The sequence below is a fragment of the Dipodomys merriami genome, unplaced genomic scaffold (assembly GCF_024711535.1).
Source record: "Dipodomys merriami isolate MVZ:Mamm:240054 unplaced genomic scaffold, mDipMer1.0.p SCAF_1349, whole genome shotgun sequence".
Taxonomy (NCBI): Eukaryota; Metazoa; Chordata; class Mammalia; order Rodentia; family Heteromyidae; genus Dipodomys; species Dipodomys merriami.
The window spans coordinates 49,445-69,654 of NW_027202659.1; the positions used below are offsets into that span (position 1 = coordinate 49,445).

At 43.1% G+C, this 20,210-nt stretch overlaps 2 protein-coding genes across 8 annotated transcripts in view; one reads left to right on the forward strand and one right to left on the reverse strand.

The window, feature by feature from the left end:
* Positions 1-20,210, reverse strand: part of LOC138825131 (NACHT, LRR and PYD domains-containing protein 3-like) — an 88,488-nt gene that overhangs the window by 23,423 nt on the left and 44,855 nt on the right. The gene's annotated exons all lie outside the window — the stretch shown is intronic.
* On the forward strand, positions 14,216-15,190 carry LOC138825130 (olfactory receptor 2B11-like). Its single transcript, XM_070019542.1, has one exon. It carries the CDS (start codon positions 14,231-14,233, stop codon positions 15,185-15,187), a length of 957 nt encoding a protein of 318 aa, XP_069875643.1. The 5' UTR covers positions 14,216-14,230; the 3' UTR covers positions 15,188-15,190.

The window sequence follows — 20,210 nt, forward strand, 5'->3', positions numbered from 1 at the left end:
AAGAAAGAGGAAGAGGCCATGTGTTCAAGCAACAGAACTAGAAGAAGAAAAAACGTAGGAGTGCAGGCAGTCATACCAGAATGTATTTTAGAGAGGCATGCATCTGTTGGCCTACATTTTTTTTAGCAGTTGTGTGGCCTGAACTCTGGGCCTGGGTGCTGTCCCTCAGCTCTTCAGCTCAAGGCTAGCACTCTACCACTTGAGCCACAGCGCCACTTCCAGCCTTTTCTGTTTCTGTGATGGTGAGGGATTGAACCCAGGGCTTCATGCATGGGAGACAAGTACTCTACTGCTAAGCCACCTCGACATTCTTTTTTTTAAAGAAAACTTGATAGAGCTTTTTTGAGTAAACAAGCAGGCAAAGAGACAGACAAAGAGAATACAGACAAGCAGAAGGGCAGGGCACACTCGGGCAGAGTGTGGGTGCTCTCAGAGGGAGACGGAGAGAGAGACACCCTGGCCTACATTCTTAATATTCTTACCTACATTCTTAACTAATCATATACTTGCTTGACTGGACTGCTATGACCTGCCCTTGTGCTGTGTCACCTCAGAGGGTCAATAATTAGAGGGCATCGAATTATTTGTTATTCTACAAAAACAGATGTGGTAAGTGGCACTGTAGCACATTTTCTTCCAGGTCCAGTGGGCTCTTCCATAGGACTATTTGTGGTCCTCTTCAGGTCGCTTGTGAAGAGTCTTTTTAAACATTTTACTTGTTTTCCTTTTCTTTGCCTCTTCATTTCCCTATCTCAGGCAGACTGCAAATATATTTGCAGTGCATTTCAAGAATCCTAATATTGGGCTGGGAAGGTGGCTCAGTGGTAGAGTGCTTGCCTTGCAAGCCAGAGGCCCTGGGTTCGATTCCTCAGCACCACATAAGCAAAAAGAAAAAAGCCGGAAATGGCACTGTGGCTCAAGTGGTAGAGCTCTAGCCTTGAGCTGAAGAGCTGAGGGACAGTGTCCAGGCCCAGAGTTCAGGCCCCATGACCGGATCCAAAAAAAAAAGAATCCTAATATTGTGAAATACCATTTTTCAGATTACATAATATTGCCTCTGTTCCCAGAACTTCAAAATCCAGCCACAGAGAACATCACAATCACCTTCTTAAGTGATACTTATTTTTGAACTGCCTGATGTGCAACTTACCAAGAAATTTCTAAACAAAGTTTCACTATACTTAATATCATTCTGCCCCATAAACAGTCTTTGATGGGTGCCCATGAAAATGATCTATGAAATACCATTTCAGATCTGTTGTATAATAATTTCAATTTTTTAGTGGGTACCAAAACTGGGGTTTGAACTCAGGGCCTTGCACTCTTGCTTGGCATTTTCACTCAAACCTGGTGCTCTACCACTTGAATCTTACCTCCACTTCAAGCTTTTAAATAATTAATTGGAGATGAGGCTCACAGATATTTCTATCTTGGCTGGCTTAGAACTGCAATTCTCATATTTCAGCCTCCTTACTAGCTTGCGCTACTCTTTACAAGCATGATGAGCCTCCAGCACCCAGCAACAATTTCATTGTTTCAGATTCATCCATACAACTGGCACAAACAAATTCCTCCAGGGAGAAAAGACTCAAAAATAACAAATTAGAAGAAGCAAAAGTCCCTCTAGAATTCTATCCACAAACCTAGTCCCTGAATTACCCACTTGTTGCTCAGGTCTTAGAGGATCCAAATAACAGAACTGAAGAGGCCTCTCAGTGCCTACAAATTCTCTCTCCTGCCTAGATCATTCTTAGAACTGCTGCTCTACCATTCAATCCAGGCCTTCTGAAAAGAGATATCTTGGACTTGGAATTGAACATTGCCATCGCTGACTCTTTAACTCTCCGCACTGCTTTCTTCTAAAACATCTAGGTAAAAGAGTGGGAGGCCAGGTAAGGCAGGAGCACATGTGAATTCCTGCCTCCTCTAGAATTTTTTTTACCTTTTTGCTTACTGAAAGAGTGAGCTTAATGTAAAATGTGAAAACAAAGCTTCCCCCAAAACAATAAAGGCATTGAGGAGATTGTTTTCTTAAATATCAGCCCAATATTTTTCAGGTCTAAATAATGATCAGGACTGCCATGCGCTGGTGAATCACACCTGTCAAGAGACTGGTTTCTGAAGGTCACAGTTCAAATCCAGCCTGGGCAGGAAAGCCTGTGAGAGTCTTATTTTCAGATAACCACCAAAAGGCTAGAAGTGGTGCTGTGGCTCAAGTGATAGATAGTGTGCTAGCCTTGAGCACAGAGCTCAGGAACAACTCTGAAACCCAGAGATTGCTGGGGACTGGAAGAAAAAAGAAAGATTAGGACATAGAATACATACATATGCCTAGATATCAGTGCCAAGAAAAAAAGTAAAATGGACCAACAAAAATCCAAAGGAAAAAAGGAAAAATAGAACTTATTAAGCTGTTTAGGCATAAGTTGAGATTACATATAGTATAAAAGCAAACAAGAAGATAATGTTTGTCATGTCATATTCATGACCATACAGACAAGTCATTTCAGAAAAAAATAAGTATAGCCGGGCGCCGGTGGCTCACGCCTATAATCCTAGCTACTCAGGAAGGATCACGGTTCAAAGCCAGCCCGGGCAAGGAAAGTCTGTGAGACTCTTATCTCCAATAAACCACTAGAAAACCAGAAGTGGTGCTGTGGCTCAAGCAGTAGAGCGCGCACCTTGAGCTGAAGAACTGAGGGACAGCGCCCAGGCCCAGAGTTCAAGCCCCACGACAGACAAAAAAAAAAAAAAAAAAAACAAAACAAAAAATGAAGAAAGGCCCAAAATGGCACGACAGGAACTTATGATCAGATGAGGATTCTAGGAAGCTGGCAGAACAAGAAGCTCTAGGACATCACTTCCCACATAGCCCACAGTTGCACTGTCAGCATCGTGTTTGGTAGAATTCTTGGAACTCTGGAACCTGATTAAAGGCTCTGACTTCAACAAGGAAGCCTAGACCAGAGGTTGTGGTAAATCTCATCAAGCTCAGCTTCTAGCATGGTAGCAGGAGCCCATCTAACCTTCCCGTAAAGCAGGCCATGTGTCTCCAGAAAAGCATGAGCTCATTTTGCAGGAGCCAGGATTGTTCTTAGACTGTTTTCCAGTTATCAGACATTTGCTGATTGTCTTCCTGCTTCTGATCACAGTGGGACAAACACATGATCTCCTCACCTTTTCTAAGTCTAAGAGCACCTGTCCTTCCTCTAGACATGCATACTAAACTACTGTTCATTTTTCTTATTTATTTATATTGTATAGTTAGTACCTAAAAATGTTTGTACTTTATGAGAAACTATGTGATGTTTTGATACATATATTTGAGATATACAAATAGTACACAATGTTAATCAGCTTTTAAAAGGTGGGAAATACAAGCTGGACGTGTAAACCACTCAGAAAATCCAGGCACTCAAAAGTCAGAGGCCAGAATGGGAAGGTGGCTCAGTGGTAGAGTGCTTGCCTTGCATTCATGAGGCCCTGGGTTTGATTCCTCAGCACCACATCAGCAGATAAAGCCAGAAGTGGCGCTGTGGCTCAAGTGGTAGAGTGCTAGCCTTGAGTTGAAGAGCTGAGAGACAGTGCCCAGGCCCAGAGTTCAGGCCCATGACAGACAAAAAAATAAAATTAAAAAAAAAAAAGCCAGAGGCAGGGGATCTCAAGTTCCAGGACAGCAAGGTCCATCCTCAAAAGATAAAAATTAAGAGTAGATGAACCAAGCACCGGTGGCTCATGCCTATAATCCTAGCTACTCAGGAGGCTGAGATCTGAGGATCACAGTTCAAAGCCAGCCTGGGCAGGAAAGCCCATGAGACTCTTATCTCCAATTAACCACCAAAAAACTGGAAGTGGCACTGTAGCTCAAGTGGTAGAGCACTCAAGCTGAAGAGCTGAGGGACAGCACCCAGACCCAGAGTTCAAACCCCACAACCAACACACCAACACACACACACACACACACACACACACACACACACACACACACACACACACAAAGAATAGATGGTAAATTGAAACCCCTTTCTACAACTACTTAAAGATTAAATATAAATAATGTAAATATAAATATATTGGAAATTCTGACCAATTCCATGGCATGGATGAAATTTGATGGTATTAATTAGGTGAAATATATTAAAATCACAAATAAAAATCTATTTTTATTTATTTTTTTTTTTGGGTCCGGTCGTGGGGCTTGAACTCTGGGCCTGGGCGCTGTCCCTCAGCTTTTCAGCTCAAGGCTAGCACTCTACCACTTGAGCCACAGCGCCACATCCGGCTTTTTTCTTTTTGCTTATGTGGTGCTGAGGAATCGAACCCAGGGCCTCATGCATGCAAGACAAGCGCTCTACCACTGAGCCACCTTCCCAGCCCCACAAATAAAAATCTATTACTATGAAATATATACAGTAATGACAAGAAAACAATGGAGAAGGGAACCTGAGATTTTATAGTTTGTAGGCCTACTTTGAATCCTAAAGATGAAAGCATTCTAGACAGATGATAGTGATGATCACATTCCACTTATCAGTGTGCTTAAAAAAAAAAGTATCTACAAGAAGTGCACATTGGAGAACCATGCCTGAAATCCCACCTATTCAGAAGGCGGATATCAGTAGTTTCCTAGATCCAGGCCAGTCCCAGGCAAAAACTGGCAAAACCCCATCAAACCTGCTGCCATCCAAAAACCCAAAAATCCTTTATCTCACTATACTGAAAAGACACATTAGGTTGCAATTCATTTAAGAACCCCTCCTGAAAGAGGTATAAAAAGTAAAACTGACTTCCATATGACATAGGAGAAATATGTTCATGGAATGGATGGGAAGCCATAAAAAAATGGGAGGGTGATTCAAAAACAAAAAAAGATAGAGGGAGAGAGAGGAACAGAGTCCCTAGATAAACAGATCCCTACCTGAATTGACAAGGCCTCCAAAGGTTTTCTACCAAGAAGTTTGCTCCACACTGAAGTGGACACATGAGAGAAAACTAGAGAAGAGACTGGTGTCAAAGTTCACGGAAGGTGAGTAACTTCCTGCCAAGCTCCACTAGAGTAAGGGAAAGGGCTGCTGAATATTTCCATAACACACCCACACCCAAGATGCCTGTGCCCAATGCCTCAGTGAGCCACAGTGGTGAGCACTGTTGGCCACTGTTACAAACCTCTTCTCACCCAGGTACCTGCCCTCGGGTCCCAGTGGACCATGAATGGGTGTGATCAGAGGGAATACCATCAGTGGCATAGGGGCATATCTCTTTTTCTGCCAGTTCTGGGGCTTGAACTCAGAGCCTGGGCGCTGTCCCTGAGCTTCTTTTGCTCAAGGCTAGCACTCTACCACTAGAGCCACAGTGCTACTTCCAGCTTGGTCTGTTTATGCGGTACTGAGGGATCGAACCCAGGGCTTCAAGCATGCTAGGCAAGTACTCTACCACTCAGCTACCTTCTCAGTCCAATAGGGGCATATCTCTGAGGGGCAGCAGCTCATTGGACAGGACCCTCGCAGACTGGAACTAATTGAGAACAAAATGGCAGGGGCAGCAGCTTTAGTACATACCATACTTGACCTTACCCTGGGATGCTGCCAGGACACACAGTAAAACATAGCCTAAGACCAGCAAGGGCAAAAAGCTCAAGGCTCTGTCTCAAAGATAACCCAAAGGACTAGTGCCTGCTCAGGGATTATGAAGTTCTGAGTTCAAACACCAATATGATAAAAATAAAAATAAAAAAGTAGTCGGGCGCTGGTGGCTCACACCTATAATCCTAGCTACTCAGGAGACTGAGATCTGAGGATCGCAGTTCAAAGCCAGCCCAGGGAGGAAAGTCCATGAGACTCATCTGCAATTAACCACCAGAAAACTGGAAGTGCTGCTGTGGCTCAAGTGGTAGAGCACTCGCCTTGAACTGAAGAGCTCAAGGACAACACTCAAGCCCAGAGTTCAAGCCCCACAACCAACAAAAAAATAAAAATAATAAAATAATAAAAAGTACACTATTTGGGAGGAGGTGGGGGAGGGAAGGGATAGCAGGAAAAAAGGAGGGGATAACAATGATGGACAAGAAATGTACTCATTACCTTACCCCTCTGTACAGCATCTTTACAACACAATAAAGTTTTTCAAAAGAATAATAAAGTACCACATAAATAATGATAAAAAGTACACTATTATATGTATGATTTTAAAGTTGAGAGTAGAATGCTCTGGAGGAATGGTGGTGAGCCTAGAGATAAACCTAGCAGCTCTTTCAGCACCTGGATAGCGCCTCTCAGTCTCTAACCCTTCATCTCTGCTATTAGTTCATGAACACTGCAGCAACAGGACATTACAAAAAATGAAACTTCCAGGTGAGCCTGATTCTGGGGGCTCACACCTGTAATCTGAGCTGCTCAGGAGGCTGAGATCTGAGGGTTGCAGTTCAAAGCCAGCCCAAGCAAGAAACGTCTGCAAGACTCCATCTCCAAACACATGGCTAGAGGCATGGCTCAAGTGGTGAAGCACCAGCTAGCCAGGCAAATGCAAAGCTCTGAGTTCAAATCACAGGTGAAAAAAATCTTTCCTTAAGAAAATGGAGCTTCACACACCTATAATCCTAGCTACTCAGGAGGCTGAGACCTAAGGATCACAGTTCAAAGGCAGCCCAGGCAGGAATGTCTGTGAGACTCTTATCTCCAATAAACCACCAGAAAACTGGAAATGGCACTGTGGCTCAAGTGGTAGAGCACTCGCCATGAGCTGAAGAGCTGAGGGATAGCGCCCAGGCCCAGTTTAAAAACAAAACTGCAGGAAAATGAGATGGAGCCCCATCCCCTGCATCATCATGACTTCCCTCGCCTCTACAGCCAGCGGCAGGAAGTGATCAAGTCAAACCTAGAGAGGAAAGAAGAATCTGAAATGCTTCTACTCGTGATGATTTTATCACTGGCTTTATTCACAGGAATGATCACCCAGGAATAAGGATTTGCACTTCTTTATGCCTGGTCTCTGCCCATAACATTTTTACCCTTTCTATGTAACCAATGGAACGGGCAGCTGACCGTGGTATTCTCTGTACCTGCCAACATTCTGAGTGCTTTACAAACACCAGCCCATTGCTCCCCAGTGCCAAATTTGGAGGGCAGGCACTGGTGGCTCACATCTGATATTCTAGCTCAGGAGGCTGACATGGATCACAGGTCAGAGCCAGCAAGGGCAGAGAGGTTTGTAAGATTCTTATCTACAATTAACTAGAAAAAAGCTGGAATTAGATCTGTAGTTCAAGTGAGAGTGCCAGCTTTGTGTGTATATGTGTGTGTGCACACGCGTGCTCACGTGAACTCAGGCCCTTGGAGCTGACCCTGAGCTTCACTTCTGGAATTTTTGGGTGGCATAGTTAATTGGACATGAGTCACAGGAAAAGCCTGGCCTGACTTAGAACTGTGATTCCTCACGACTCAGCCTCCTGAGTAGCTAGGGTTACAGGCATGAGCTTAAAGGGTCAGTTTGTGGGGGGTGGGGAGAGAAAAAGATAAAAGAAAAATAAAGCTAAGCAAGAGTGAAAGGCTCTGAGTTCAAATCCCAGCACTGGTGCACACAAATATATAGTAATTCTTCTTATATTTTCCAGATGATGAAAGTGAGGCTCAGAAAAGCTAGGTGGTTGGCCCAGAGGCTTACAAATTTTGCAGTGATCTACTTGGGTGCTGGAAGTCAGTTCAGGCCTCAAGCACTGCCTAACCCACACACAGAAACGCCACTCTGAGGTAACTGTGCAGCTCCCAGCCTTAAAAAATTAAAAATAAAAAGTCTGATGCACTTTAGTGTCTCCATTTCCTCTGGTCTTCTGGTCTTCTAGGATCTACTCATTAATTATAAGTCCTTCAAGCTCACACAGTGCCTCAATTATCAGGCAACCCCTTAGACAATAATTAAATAAAACATCAGGGATAACATCTCAGCCAGTGGAGAACAAGCTTTTACTTTCAGTGTCTGGGGAAAAAGAGCAGAACTCTCCTAGAAACAGTGCAGCTGATAAGGTCAACTTTAACATGAGGACAATTTGAAATGAGCAGGAAGCAGATCACTGAATGGCTTGTTGTGTTTCTCAGAAGTCAATCCACGCTATAAGTGTGTTCACCTGCTCCACCATCTCCAAGTGTCTACAGCACAAGCTAGAGAAAATCTGCAGACCCGGGGCCCCAGGAAACCCCAGAAAGCCCTGTATCTTCCCAGCATGACTGCAGCAAGGAAATTCAACTCAACTTCTAGAAAGAGTTCTCTACACCTGCCAAGGTCAGGTAAGGGCAAAGTCCTAGTGATCAGAGCACCAACAAGTGTAATGAGTGCGTCTTCCTAGCAGACACACCTTAGGCAGCTTCATCTCTCAGCTGAGTTCTCTGTAGAAGCCAGGGGCCCATCAGAGTACATCCTCTATGGATATCCTTGTCTCTGGACAAAATTCATATGGAGTAGTGGGACTTGCATGAAGTCTTTGACTATTTATTTTGCACAAATAATACTATATGTAGAAGCCAAAGTTGTAGTGAAAAGCTTTTTCAGCCAGCCCAAGCAGAAATGTCTGTGAGACTCTAAACTCCAAATGACTTTTTTAATGCAGGAAGTAAAGCTGTGGTTCAAGTGGTAGAGCACTAGCCTTGAGCACAAAAACTGAGGTTCAATGCTTAGATCCTGAGTTCAAGCCCCAGGACAGATTTTTTTAAAAAGCTTTTGTTTTATTTTAGCAGACAAGTATTGAAGACAAGAGCTGAGATTTCACTGTTAGAATCTCTCATTCTGTCAGCTAATGTTTTGATTTATTTTATTCAGAACCTCTGTCTAATAAAGAGCATGCTATTGAATTAGGGCTGCAAGTACATCCTGTACTTCCCACTGCTGCTAGGATGAGGACGCACCTCTGGCATCAGTTAAGGAAAACGCTGGCTTCCCCAGGCCTCCTCCCTAGGATTGAGTCTCTTGTGGTGTGCGCTAGGTATGGCTTTGGCAGGTGCCCAGGGCCTTCTGGTTTCTTAGATGACAAGAATCTTAAGTAGAATTTCAGAGAAAAGATAAAGATATGTAGAAAATTTCCAATAAAGCAATAAAACCCTTTCAGCTGAATCCTCTCATGGGCTGCTTTCCAAAATTCAATGTAGTACTGTAAATTAGATTCTGTTTCTCATGTTGTAGAGTAGGTGGCATGCTTATTAAGTGAAGTAAGTCCCAGACAGACAAAGGTTGCATGGTCTCCCTTGTATGTGGCAGTTAGAACCAACCTATAAACCTGTAGGCAAGCATGTTGAATTCCAGAAAGCTCTAAGAGGTTGAGATAGGCATCCCTACACAGAACAGAAGGAAGATGCAGGCAGTACGTGCCTGCCTTGCACTGACGGAACCAGTAGCCTAGGAGTATGAGCGGATGAAAAATACATCATTATTAGAAACAATCTGACTACTTTGAGTCAGAGTGACTTGAGAGAGCTGTGCGTAGTGGAGAACATGGTCAAACTTGGAATCCAGTGCATGACGATTCACGTCATGAGAGGGTTTGGCACGCCCTGCTGAGATGGCAGCTGGCAATAACGTCTGGAAGGACATCATTAAAGAGCCAGAGTGGTAGGCATGGAGATTACCATGTTTGCCCTGGGAAGGAGCCTGCCTCCTGGAAAATGCCTCCACCTGGGTAGTGGGGAAAGCAGGGGGAGGCCAAGTAACCCAGCAGGGACATAGCCTTGAACAAGGCACCAAGAGAAATAACTGCACACAGGGTGTCAGCTGCAAGGCCTGGTGGTCATGGGTGGACAGAGACGTTGTGTGTGTGTGTGTGTGTGTGTGTGTGTGTGTGTGTGTGTGTGTGTGTGTGTGTGTGTGTGTGTGTGTGTGTGTGTGTGTGTGTGTGTGTGTGTGTGTGTGTGTGCGTGTGTGTCATCTCAAGGCCTCATGAGCTTTCTTGGCTGTTTTGCTCAAGCTAGCATTCCACCACTACTACCACTTGAGTGTTTTGCTGGTTAATGAAAGTAAGAGTCTCACAGATTTTTCTGCCCAGTCTGTCTTTGAATGATGCTCTTCAGGTCTTAGTCTCCTGAGTGACTAAGATTACAGGTATGAGCCACCAGTTAACGTTCACTGCAAGCAATCCTTCCTTACCTGATCCAGCATTCAGCTCACTGTTCATGGTCATGCAAATTTGTACAGCCATTATAGACAGAATAGAAGTTAATTACAAAACTAAAAATAGACCTAGCCTAGGATCCAAACTAGCCTAGGGTCCAGCTATCATATTCCTGGATATATATCTTAAAAAATTAAACAAGTAAACAAGATATATATATGCCAATATTTATTGCTACACTATACCTAAAATGTGAAATAAGCCAAGATATCCACCCATGGATGAATGGATAAAGTAAATAGACACATAATAAAGTATTTGCCAGGCATAAAGAAAAATGAAGTCTTTTAATCTGAGGCAAAATGGGTAGAACTAGAGAACTTTGGAAAGTGAAATATTACATACAAACACACACACAAACATACATACACACAAGAAATAACTGCCTGTTCTCTTCATATGAGGAAACTAAAAAAGGTCCACCAGAAAGTACAGTGAGATTAAAGATTGGGAAGGATGTGGTGGGGGGGAGGTGGAAAAGCAGTGATAGATTTTATCAATACATGTGTGAGAATTGCACTGAACTCCATCAATATGAGTATGAATATTAATAAAAACAAAGCAAAGACCCTCTAAGTTAGGCCCTCGAGGCAAGGAGCTGAAATTGGCACCTGAGAGACTGCAGAGTCAGCAACAACCAGTCAGCCCAGAGACCCACCTCATTCTGTCCACCTAGGACACCCATGGGGACCACAATCTCACCATCATGAAGGCGGATAAGCCCAGACCTGGGCCCTAATCCAAGTAATAAAACGTAGGCTTTAAGCCGGTGGCTCACGCCTGTAATCCTAGCTGCCCATGAGGTTGAGATCTGAGGATTGTGGTTCAAAGCCAGCCCGCCCGAGCAGGAAAGTCCATAAGACTCTTTTCTCCAATTAACCACAAAAAGCCAGAAATGGAGCTGTGGCTCAAGTGACAGAACACCAGGCTTGAAAAATAAAAGTTAAGGGACAGCACATGGCCCTGAGTTCAAGCCCCAGGGCCACCACAAAAATAAATTAAGGAATTTCTAAAAGTGCTACGCCTCACTTTGTAGCTTGCATGTGTTGAAACAAATCCTGAATACCTACGGACAAAATTCAATTTGTAAAGCTAATCTCCTTAAGTACTCTTGATATAACAGTGAGGGAAATATTCACAAGAATATTGGGAACATTACAGCAAACAGTATGTACTTCACACTACCGAAGGAAAAGGGGGCACTTTCATTTAATCATTAAACTGAGTTCTTTAAGATAGCAACTCATGAAAATCTGCTTTTTGTAACCTCTAAGTGAAATAGATCTCTGTAAGCCTTATAATCTGTGGATAAAGCACCAAGTCAACAATTTGGGGGGTGGGAGGGAAGCTCCATAAATTACTTGCATGTAGGATTTATTTTCAGGTTTATCAAAGAGCACAGTACTCCCATTAGAACGGGCAGGGCTTGAGGTAGAAGGCTGGAAGCTAAAGGGGCTCTGTAGCAAAGCCACAAACCAGCAGAAGGCAATGCTATGGTGTCTTGATAGTGACAGTATCCACACGTTACATTCACTTGTTTTCTATCACTAAGAGATCAGCTGCTTGGCAAAAAGTCTACCTGAAATCTAAATGTCACTTCAGCGTGAGACAACTGTTAGCACTAGACTAATTTCTAAGGCCATCTTATTTTTTTATTAAACCTCTAGAGTTAGTTTCCACACTGTGCAAGAGTTTTCTTCCTTTGTTCAAAATTCTATGCTTTATAAATAGCTATGTCTTTTAGGCCTAGCTTTCACATATGAGTGAAAACATACAACATTTTGTTTTTTAGACTTGGCTTGTCTCACTCAATATGATGTTCTCCAAATGCATCCATTTTGCTGCAAATGAAACAATTTCATTTTTCTTTATGGTTGTGTAATAATTCATAATATACACATATGCACATTATATATATATATATATATATATATATATATGTATGTACACACATACAATCTTGCTTATCCATTCATCTGTTTTGGGTGCCTCAGCTGATTACATTGCTTATTATGAACACAGGTGTCTTTCTAGTATACAGATTTACATTCCCTTGGATATATGTTTAATAGTGGTATGACAGGTTCATAAGAAAGATCTACTTTTAGTCTTTTGAAAAACCTCTAAAGAGGAAGTGGAAGTGTACTCATTACCTCACTCATGTAGCTGTAACCCTCTGTATAGTATCTCTACAATAAAAAAAAATTAAAAAAAAAAATAAAAATAAAAATTAAAAAAAAAAAAAAAAAAAAAAAAAGAAAAACCTCTAAAGATTTCCAAACTGGATACACAAAAGTGTATGAAGTTTCCTGTTTCTCTGCATCTTCATGAGCATTTGATGTCGTTTTCCTCATGGCATCCATTCTAATGAGATGGAATATATATATATATATATATATATATATATATGGAATATATACATAATTATTTATATGGATAAACACAAAGCATAAATGAAACTGAGAGGAGAAGGGGAAGGGAAAGAAAAATAGAAAGAGGTGAGTAACCATGTAACAAATTTCAAATATATATGAAAGGAGCACATAAAGAAACTCAGTGATAGCAGTGATTAAAAAGGGGTAAGCAAGGAAAGAAAAATAAATTCCACTAGTGTATGGGTAATGTAGGAAAACATTGAGCTAACGAGGAAGATAAAGGAAGTTGAATACTGTCAAAATAGATTTTGTACAACTGTGAAAATGGAACATTAAAACCTGCTGGAATTGTTTAGGGAAGAGGGATGGGGACAAAGAGAATGATACCGTGAGATTGGATTATAGTGGAAATGTGTGTAGAAATGTAACAATGAAATTCCCCATATATAAGTAATATAAGATAATAAAAATAATAATACAAAGAAGAAAACAAAGAAGGTACAAGGGAAGGAAGGAAGGAACGAACGAACGAACGAAGGAACGAAGGAAGAAGGGAAGAAAGGGAGTACACACACACAAACAAAATTATAAACCAGGCACTGGTGGCTCATGCCTGTAATCTTACCTATGCATGAGGTTGAGATTTGAACCCAGCCTAGGCAGGAAAGTCTGTGAGACTCTTTCCTCCAATTACCTACCAAAAAGCCATAAGCAGAGGTATGGCTCAAATGGTAGAATGCCAGCTCTCAGTGAAAAAGTTGAGGGACAGCACCCCAGGACCTGCACCAAAAAAAGAAATTTATGCTCCAGGACCTTATCAAAGAAGGTCATCAGGGCCGGGCGCTGGTGGCTCACGCCTGTAATCCTAGCTACTCAGGAGGCTGAGATCTGAGGATCACGGTTCAAAGCCAGCCCGGGCAAGAAAGACCGTGAGACTCCTATCTCCAATAAACCACCAGAAAACCGGAAGTGGCGCTGTGGCTCAAGTGGTAGAGCGCTCACCTTGAGCTGAAGAGCTGAGGGACAACGCCCAGGCCCAGAGTTCAAGCCCCACGACCGACAAAAAAAAAAAAAAAAAGAAGGTCATCAGGGGTGGGGTCAGGATTAAGCCAAGGTTGAAATACTATTTAAAATTGTTACTTGGGGCTGGGAAGGTGGCTCAGTGGTAGAGTGCTTGCCTTGCATGCATGAGGCCCTGGGTTCGATTACTCAGCACCACATAAGAAAAAAGAAAAAAGCTGGAATTAGTCCTGTGGCTCAAGTGGTAGAGCACTAGCCTTGAGCTGAAGAGCTGAGGGACAGCGCCCAGGCCCAGAGTTCAGGCCCCACGACCAGATCCAATAAAATAAAATAAAATAAAATTGTTACTCATGTAGTATGGATCACATGAAGACTTTAACCATCTTCAAGATTCTGACACTGAAGTCAGATTTGTTTTCCTCATTTTAACAGATGCAGAAAGTGAAGTTCTGAGAGACTACATGGTTTAGTTAAGATCAGAGAGAAAGGAAAACCTAAGAACTGCATGCTGCTGTTCTGATTTGCTTCTGACTGCTCCACATCCCAGTGTCTTCACAGAGGTCGGGAAGGTGAGACAGGGTTGGAAAGAAGACAGGGAAGACACTGGCGCCAGAAAAAGGCTTCACTATTTATCTCACGAGTTATTTGCTTGAGCCTCCTAACCGCTACCAGAAGATGCCTCGGCATGAGAAGTGACAACCACAGCACCGCGGGGGGTCCCCTGACAGACTTCATCCTTCTGGGTGTTTCTGACCGACCATGGCTGGAGCTGCCTCTCTTTGTGGTCCTCCTGGTGTCCTACGTTCTGGCAATGTTGGGAAACATTTCCATCATGCTGGTGTCCCGCCTGGATCCCCAACTCCACAGCCCCATGTACATCTTCCTCAGCCACCTGTCCTTCCTGGACCTCTGCTATACCACCACCACGGTACCCCAGATGCTGTTCAACATGGGCAGCTCCGAGAAGACCATCAGCTACGGAGGCTGCACAGTGCAGTATGCGATTTTCCACTGGCTGGGGTGCACGGAATGCATTGTCTTGGCCGCCATGGCCCTGGATCGCTACGTGGCCATCTGCGAGCCCCTCCGGTATGCCATCATCATGCACCGCTCTCTCTGCCAGCAGCTGGTGGCTGTGGCCTGGCTCAGTGGCTTTGGCAACTCTCTTGTTCAAGTGGTTCTGACTGTACAATTGCCCTTCTGTGGGCGGCAGGTGCTAAACAACTTCTTTTGTGAGGTGCCAGCCATGATCAAGTTGTCCTGTGCTGACACGACCGTGAATGATACGACACTAGCGGTGCTGGTGGGCTTCTTTGTGCTTGTCCCCCTAGCTCTCATCCTTCTCTCCTATGGCGTCATTGCCCGAGCTGTGCTCAGGATCCAGTCCTCCACGGGAAGGCACAAGGCCGTTGGGACTTGTTCTTCCCACCTGGTGGTGGTCTCTCTCTTCTACCTACCTGCCATCTACATGTACCTGCAGCCTCCCTCCAGATACTCCCAGGAGCAGGGCAAGTTTATCTCTCTCTTCTATTCCATAATCACCCCCACCCTGAATCCCTTCATCTACACTCTGAGGAATAAGGATGTGAAGGGAGCTCTCAGAAGGCTCCTGGCAAGGATCTGGAAGCTCTGCAGATGGTGAAGATCTGAGATGAGGCTATCACCACCTATTCAAGTGAGCATCTTATACTTATGGAATTAGTAGCTAAGCAGCAAGCATTTTGAGAGATCTGAGAACCTGGAAAATCCCCAAAACATCTCACCTCTCATGTGCTCATAGTGTCCAAGACCCAACATTGAAGTTAACCTGGTTCTAAACACGTAGTTTTTTGTTTGTTTTTCTTTGGTCAGTGGTGGGACCTGAACTCTGGGCCTGGGCGCTGTCCCTCAGCTCTTCAGCTCAAAGCTAGCGCTCTACCACTTGAGCCACAGCACCACTTCCAGTTTTCTGATGGTTTATTGGAGAAAAGAGTCTGACAGACTTTCCTGCCTGGGCTGGCTTTGAACCGCAATATTCAGATCTCAGCCTCCTGAGTAGCTAGGTTTACAGGTGTGAGCCACCAGCACCCAGCTTAAACATATAGTTCTAATAGGTCATATATTTTCATAGATTTAAGTCACTCAGTTTATTGAATTATTTCATTTCTAATTTTCTGGATTTTCTCATTTTTCCTCTTCTTATTTTTTCTTTTGTCCCCACCCATTTGTCTCTTTCTAAGCAGCTTTTCCCTTTTCAATTGTCCCTATGTATGTGTATTGAGAAATGGAAGCAGTCATGTAAATTTTCTCCATAGATTTACTCTCCCTGAATTTAACATGACATTTTCAAAATATTATAAGAATCAGTTGAAACCAGGCATTGGTGCTCATGCCTGTAATCCTAGCTACTCAGGAGGCTGAGAGCTGAAGATCGCAGTTCAAAGCCAGCCCAGGCAGGAAACTCCATGAGACTCTTTTTTTGGGGGGGGGGGGTGGGGGATCCAGTCGTGGGGCCTGAACTCTGGGCCTGGGCGCTGTCCCTCAGCTCTTCAGCTCAAGGCTAGCGCTTTACCACTTGAGCCACAGCGCCACTTCCGGCTTTTTTCTTTTTGCTTATTTGGTGCTGAGGAATCGAACCCAGGGCCTCATGCATGCAAGGCAAGCACTCTACCACTGAGCTACCTTCCCAGCCCCTCCATGAGACTCTTATCTCCAGTAAACCACCAGAAAACCGGAAGTGGCGCTGTGGCTCAAGTGGTAGAGCGCTTGCCTTGAGCTGAAGAGCTGAGGGACAGCGCCCAAGCCCAGGTTTCAAGTCCCATGATCAAAAAAAAAAAAAAAAGAAGATAAAATTGATTCTTTTTCTTTTGTGAACATAGATGATCTTTTTTTCCTGTAATTCAAGTTTCCTCCCAGAAAAGGTTTTCTCACAACTGACTGGGTACTAACTAATATAAATATACCATATTATGTTCCATGGGTAAAAATAAAATTTATTATCTTATCTTATAAAATTTGTCTGTTCCAAGGAAGTGGCATTGTGGCAGGCCCAGAGTTCAAGACCCATGGCTGACAAAAAAAATAAAAACAAAAACAAAAAAAAAAAAACAGTTTATGGTAAAAATTATCTGTTCCAATTAAGAACGCAAATTATAAAGACAATCAATGCTGACAATAAAACTTTATGTATGTGTACAGGTACTGGGGCTTGAACTCAGAACCTGGGCACTGTCCCTTTGCTGTTTTGCTCAAGGTTAACCCTCTACCACTTGAATCACTGCTCCTGTTCTGGCTTTTTTGGTGATTAACTGGAGATAAGAGTCTGCAAACTGGGCTGGGAATGTGGCTTAATGGTAGAGTGTTTGCCTAGCATGCATGAAACCCTGGGTTCGATTCCTCAGTATCACATACACAGAAAAAGCCAAAAATGGTGCAGTGGCTCAAGTGGCAGAGTGCTAGCCTTGAGCAAAAAGAAGCTGGGCGCCAGTGGCTCATGCCTATAATCCTAGCTACTCAAGAGGCTGAGATCTGAGGATTGAGGTTCAAAGCCATTCCGGTCAGGAAAGTCTGTGAGACTCTTATTTCTAATTAACTACCAGAAAACCAGAAGTAGCGCTGTGGCTCCAGTGGCTGAAGAGCTGAGGGGACAGTGTCCAGGTCCAAAATTCAAACCCCAGGACTGACAAAAAATAAATGTTAAAGCGAGTGAGCGATCAAGCGAACGAGCGAGAGAGAGATTGTTTGCAGAGTTTTCTGCCCAAGCTAGCTTCAAATCATCATCCTCAGATCTCAGTCTCCAGACTAACTCTGTTTACAGGCATGAACCATTGGTGCCTGGCTTAAACAATAAAACTTTAAATAAAAGTTTGAAAGGCTGTACATGTGACTGTGGAACAGCACTTGTTTAGCGTGTTCAAGGCCCACGGATTGAACCTCAGAACCAACCAAAACAGTTCAAGGTGATTATTACAGTTAACATTTGAAGAATTTTCCAAGATGCAGACAATATGCTCATATTTATTGGCAGCAACTATTCAAGACTCAGTCTGTGATGTGATCACTGTTCCCCTTTTCATGTGAGAACTGGATTATTAGAGACTGCAGTATTGCCCAGTCACTACCCAGTGTGGTAGCAGAGGAAACTGGGACTAACACAGACCGCCCCGGGAGCCCTCCCCCTTTAGTGGACTGGACTCAGACGCTAGCATCATATATTGTCATTTTGTTTTTCCATGTTGAAGATCCACTTACAATTAGTTTATTTGTTTTCACCCTGCTGCCTTATATAGGCCAAATATCAACCTAACCAAACCCATAAAACAACAAGTATGTGAGATTTTATAAGAGTTTCTCACAGTAAAGGCAGAAATGAGACATTATATATATATATGATATATATATATTTATATATGTATATATCAAAGTTTCTGTAAGATCTTATTTAAGAATTGTGAAAAAACAATAAGAACAATAAGGTACCAAGAACACAGAGGATTTTCCCAGTGGACTGCCATACAGCAATCACTGCACAGTGGCTCAAAGCCACAGATCCAACACACAACTCAAATCACAGCAAAACAACATGAGGCCTAGAAAAAGGTGATCTGTACATAAATCAATATACAGATATGATGTAATTCTAGGGCACATTTGAAACTATTGAGAACTGTTTCTCAAAATAGATGTGCTAGTTTACAGAGATAGCCTCAATTCTCCTTATTTCTTCCAGTGACAGGTAGAATCTAATTTCCTTCCTGTTAAATAGTGAGTTGCTTGGTTACACTGTGTCTGAAATCCCTGAGTCACCAAGAAATCTGTCAACCCAAAGACTGACAGTGAAGGAGGCCACGTCTGGGAGCCCCCACCTGCAGCTCTCCATGAGCTAGCTCCTGGCCAGCCATTTTGGAGTCTCCTGATTAGTCAATACCAGTTCAATACCACCCAGTGACATCAGAAGACACGACAAGGAGCAGAATTGCTCAGCTGAGATCTAGCCGATTCCTAATTCTCGAAAGGGTGAGATGTAATCAACAGTTTAGTCTGTGTTATTTGGTGTTGGTGTGGTTTGCCATCTGGCAGAGATAGCTAGAAAAGAGGATCACTTAAATATTAAATACCAGAGCTATGTGATTCCACAGGGGAAACACCATGAATTTCCCAGAAGCTTCAACAGCACTCAAAGTTGTATGAGGATATATCTAAATAATTCAACTGGCAAGTAAATTAAAGCATGCTTAATAAACTGATAAACTGGTATGTAGTAGACAGAAAAAAGGTAGATTTTTATAATGAAACCCAAAACTTCAAACATTGCATATGGTTTGGGTGATTTGTGCTTTTATAATTATTTGAGAAAAACTGAGAAGAATCACTGACAACTATAAATGTTAGAATGTGTGTTCTTCAGGAACTCCTTCAAATATACTATTTTTCTCCAAGAAAACCATGGAAACACAGTGGCCTCTATTGCGAATATAAGCAGGCTTCTTTGAACTTTCTTGATCATGAGTATTAAATGTTGCCAATTAAGAGCAAAACTATGATATTTAACATTCATTCATTTCACGTTCCAGTCAAAATAAAGTGGTGGAGCTGGGGGCCTTGTTTAGTGGTAGAATGTTTGTGCATGCACAGTCCCCTCCAAAGTATCCTCCTACTACATTAATACATGGACACACACACACACACACACACACACACACACACACACACACACACACACACACACACACACACACACACACACACACACACACACACACACACACACACACACACACACACCAGCCAAGCACTGTGCTGTACCTGTAATCCAAGCTAGTTGAGAGACTAATGCAGAAGGACAGCTTAAGCTGAAGAGTTGAAGATCAGCCTTTACAACACAATGAAACCCTGTCCAAAAAAAAAAAAAAAAAAGCTGGGCACCTGTGGCTCAGGCCTGTAATCCTAGCTACTCAGGAGGCTGAGATCTGAGGATGACAATTCAAAGCCAGCCCAGGCAAGAAAGTCCATGAGACTCTTATCTCCAAAAAACCAGAAGTGGCGCTGTGGCTCAAGCAGTAGAGCACTAGCCTTAGCTGAAGAGCTGAGGGGCAGTGGCCAGGCCCGGTTCAAGACCCAGGACCGACACAAAGTTTATGGGAGATATTCATGTTCACTCTCAAGTGGAGTGGCAACTATTGGGGAAGAGAAAGGGGATGGGAATGGGGGGAGGGGTAAGAGAGGGAGATGGGAATAAATATGATCAATCTGCAGTATATGCATGCACAAAGCTGTTACAATGAAACCCATTAATTTCATGTTTTTCAAGGCATTAAGCTGTCACTCAGCTGTTTCAAGCACAGCTAACTTTGCCACTTGAACCACTGGCTTTTGTCAGTAAGAATCTCTCAGAGCCAGGTACAAATGGCTCACGCTTGTAATTCTACCTACTCAGAAAACTGAGATCTAAAAATCATGGATTGAAGATAGTCCAGGCAGAGAAATCCTCACCTCCTATGTCCAATTAACCAGCAAAAAGCCAGAAGTAGGGGTATGTCTCAAGTGGTAGCCTTAAGCGAAACAGCCAAGTGACAGAGAGAGAGAGAAAGAGAGAGAGAGAGAGAGAGAGAGAGAGAGAGAGAGAGAGAGAGAGAGAGAGAGCACAAGGCCCTGAGTTTAAGCCCCATAACCAGCACAAAAAGAAA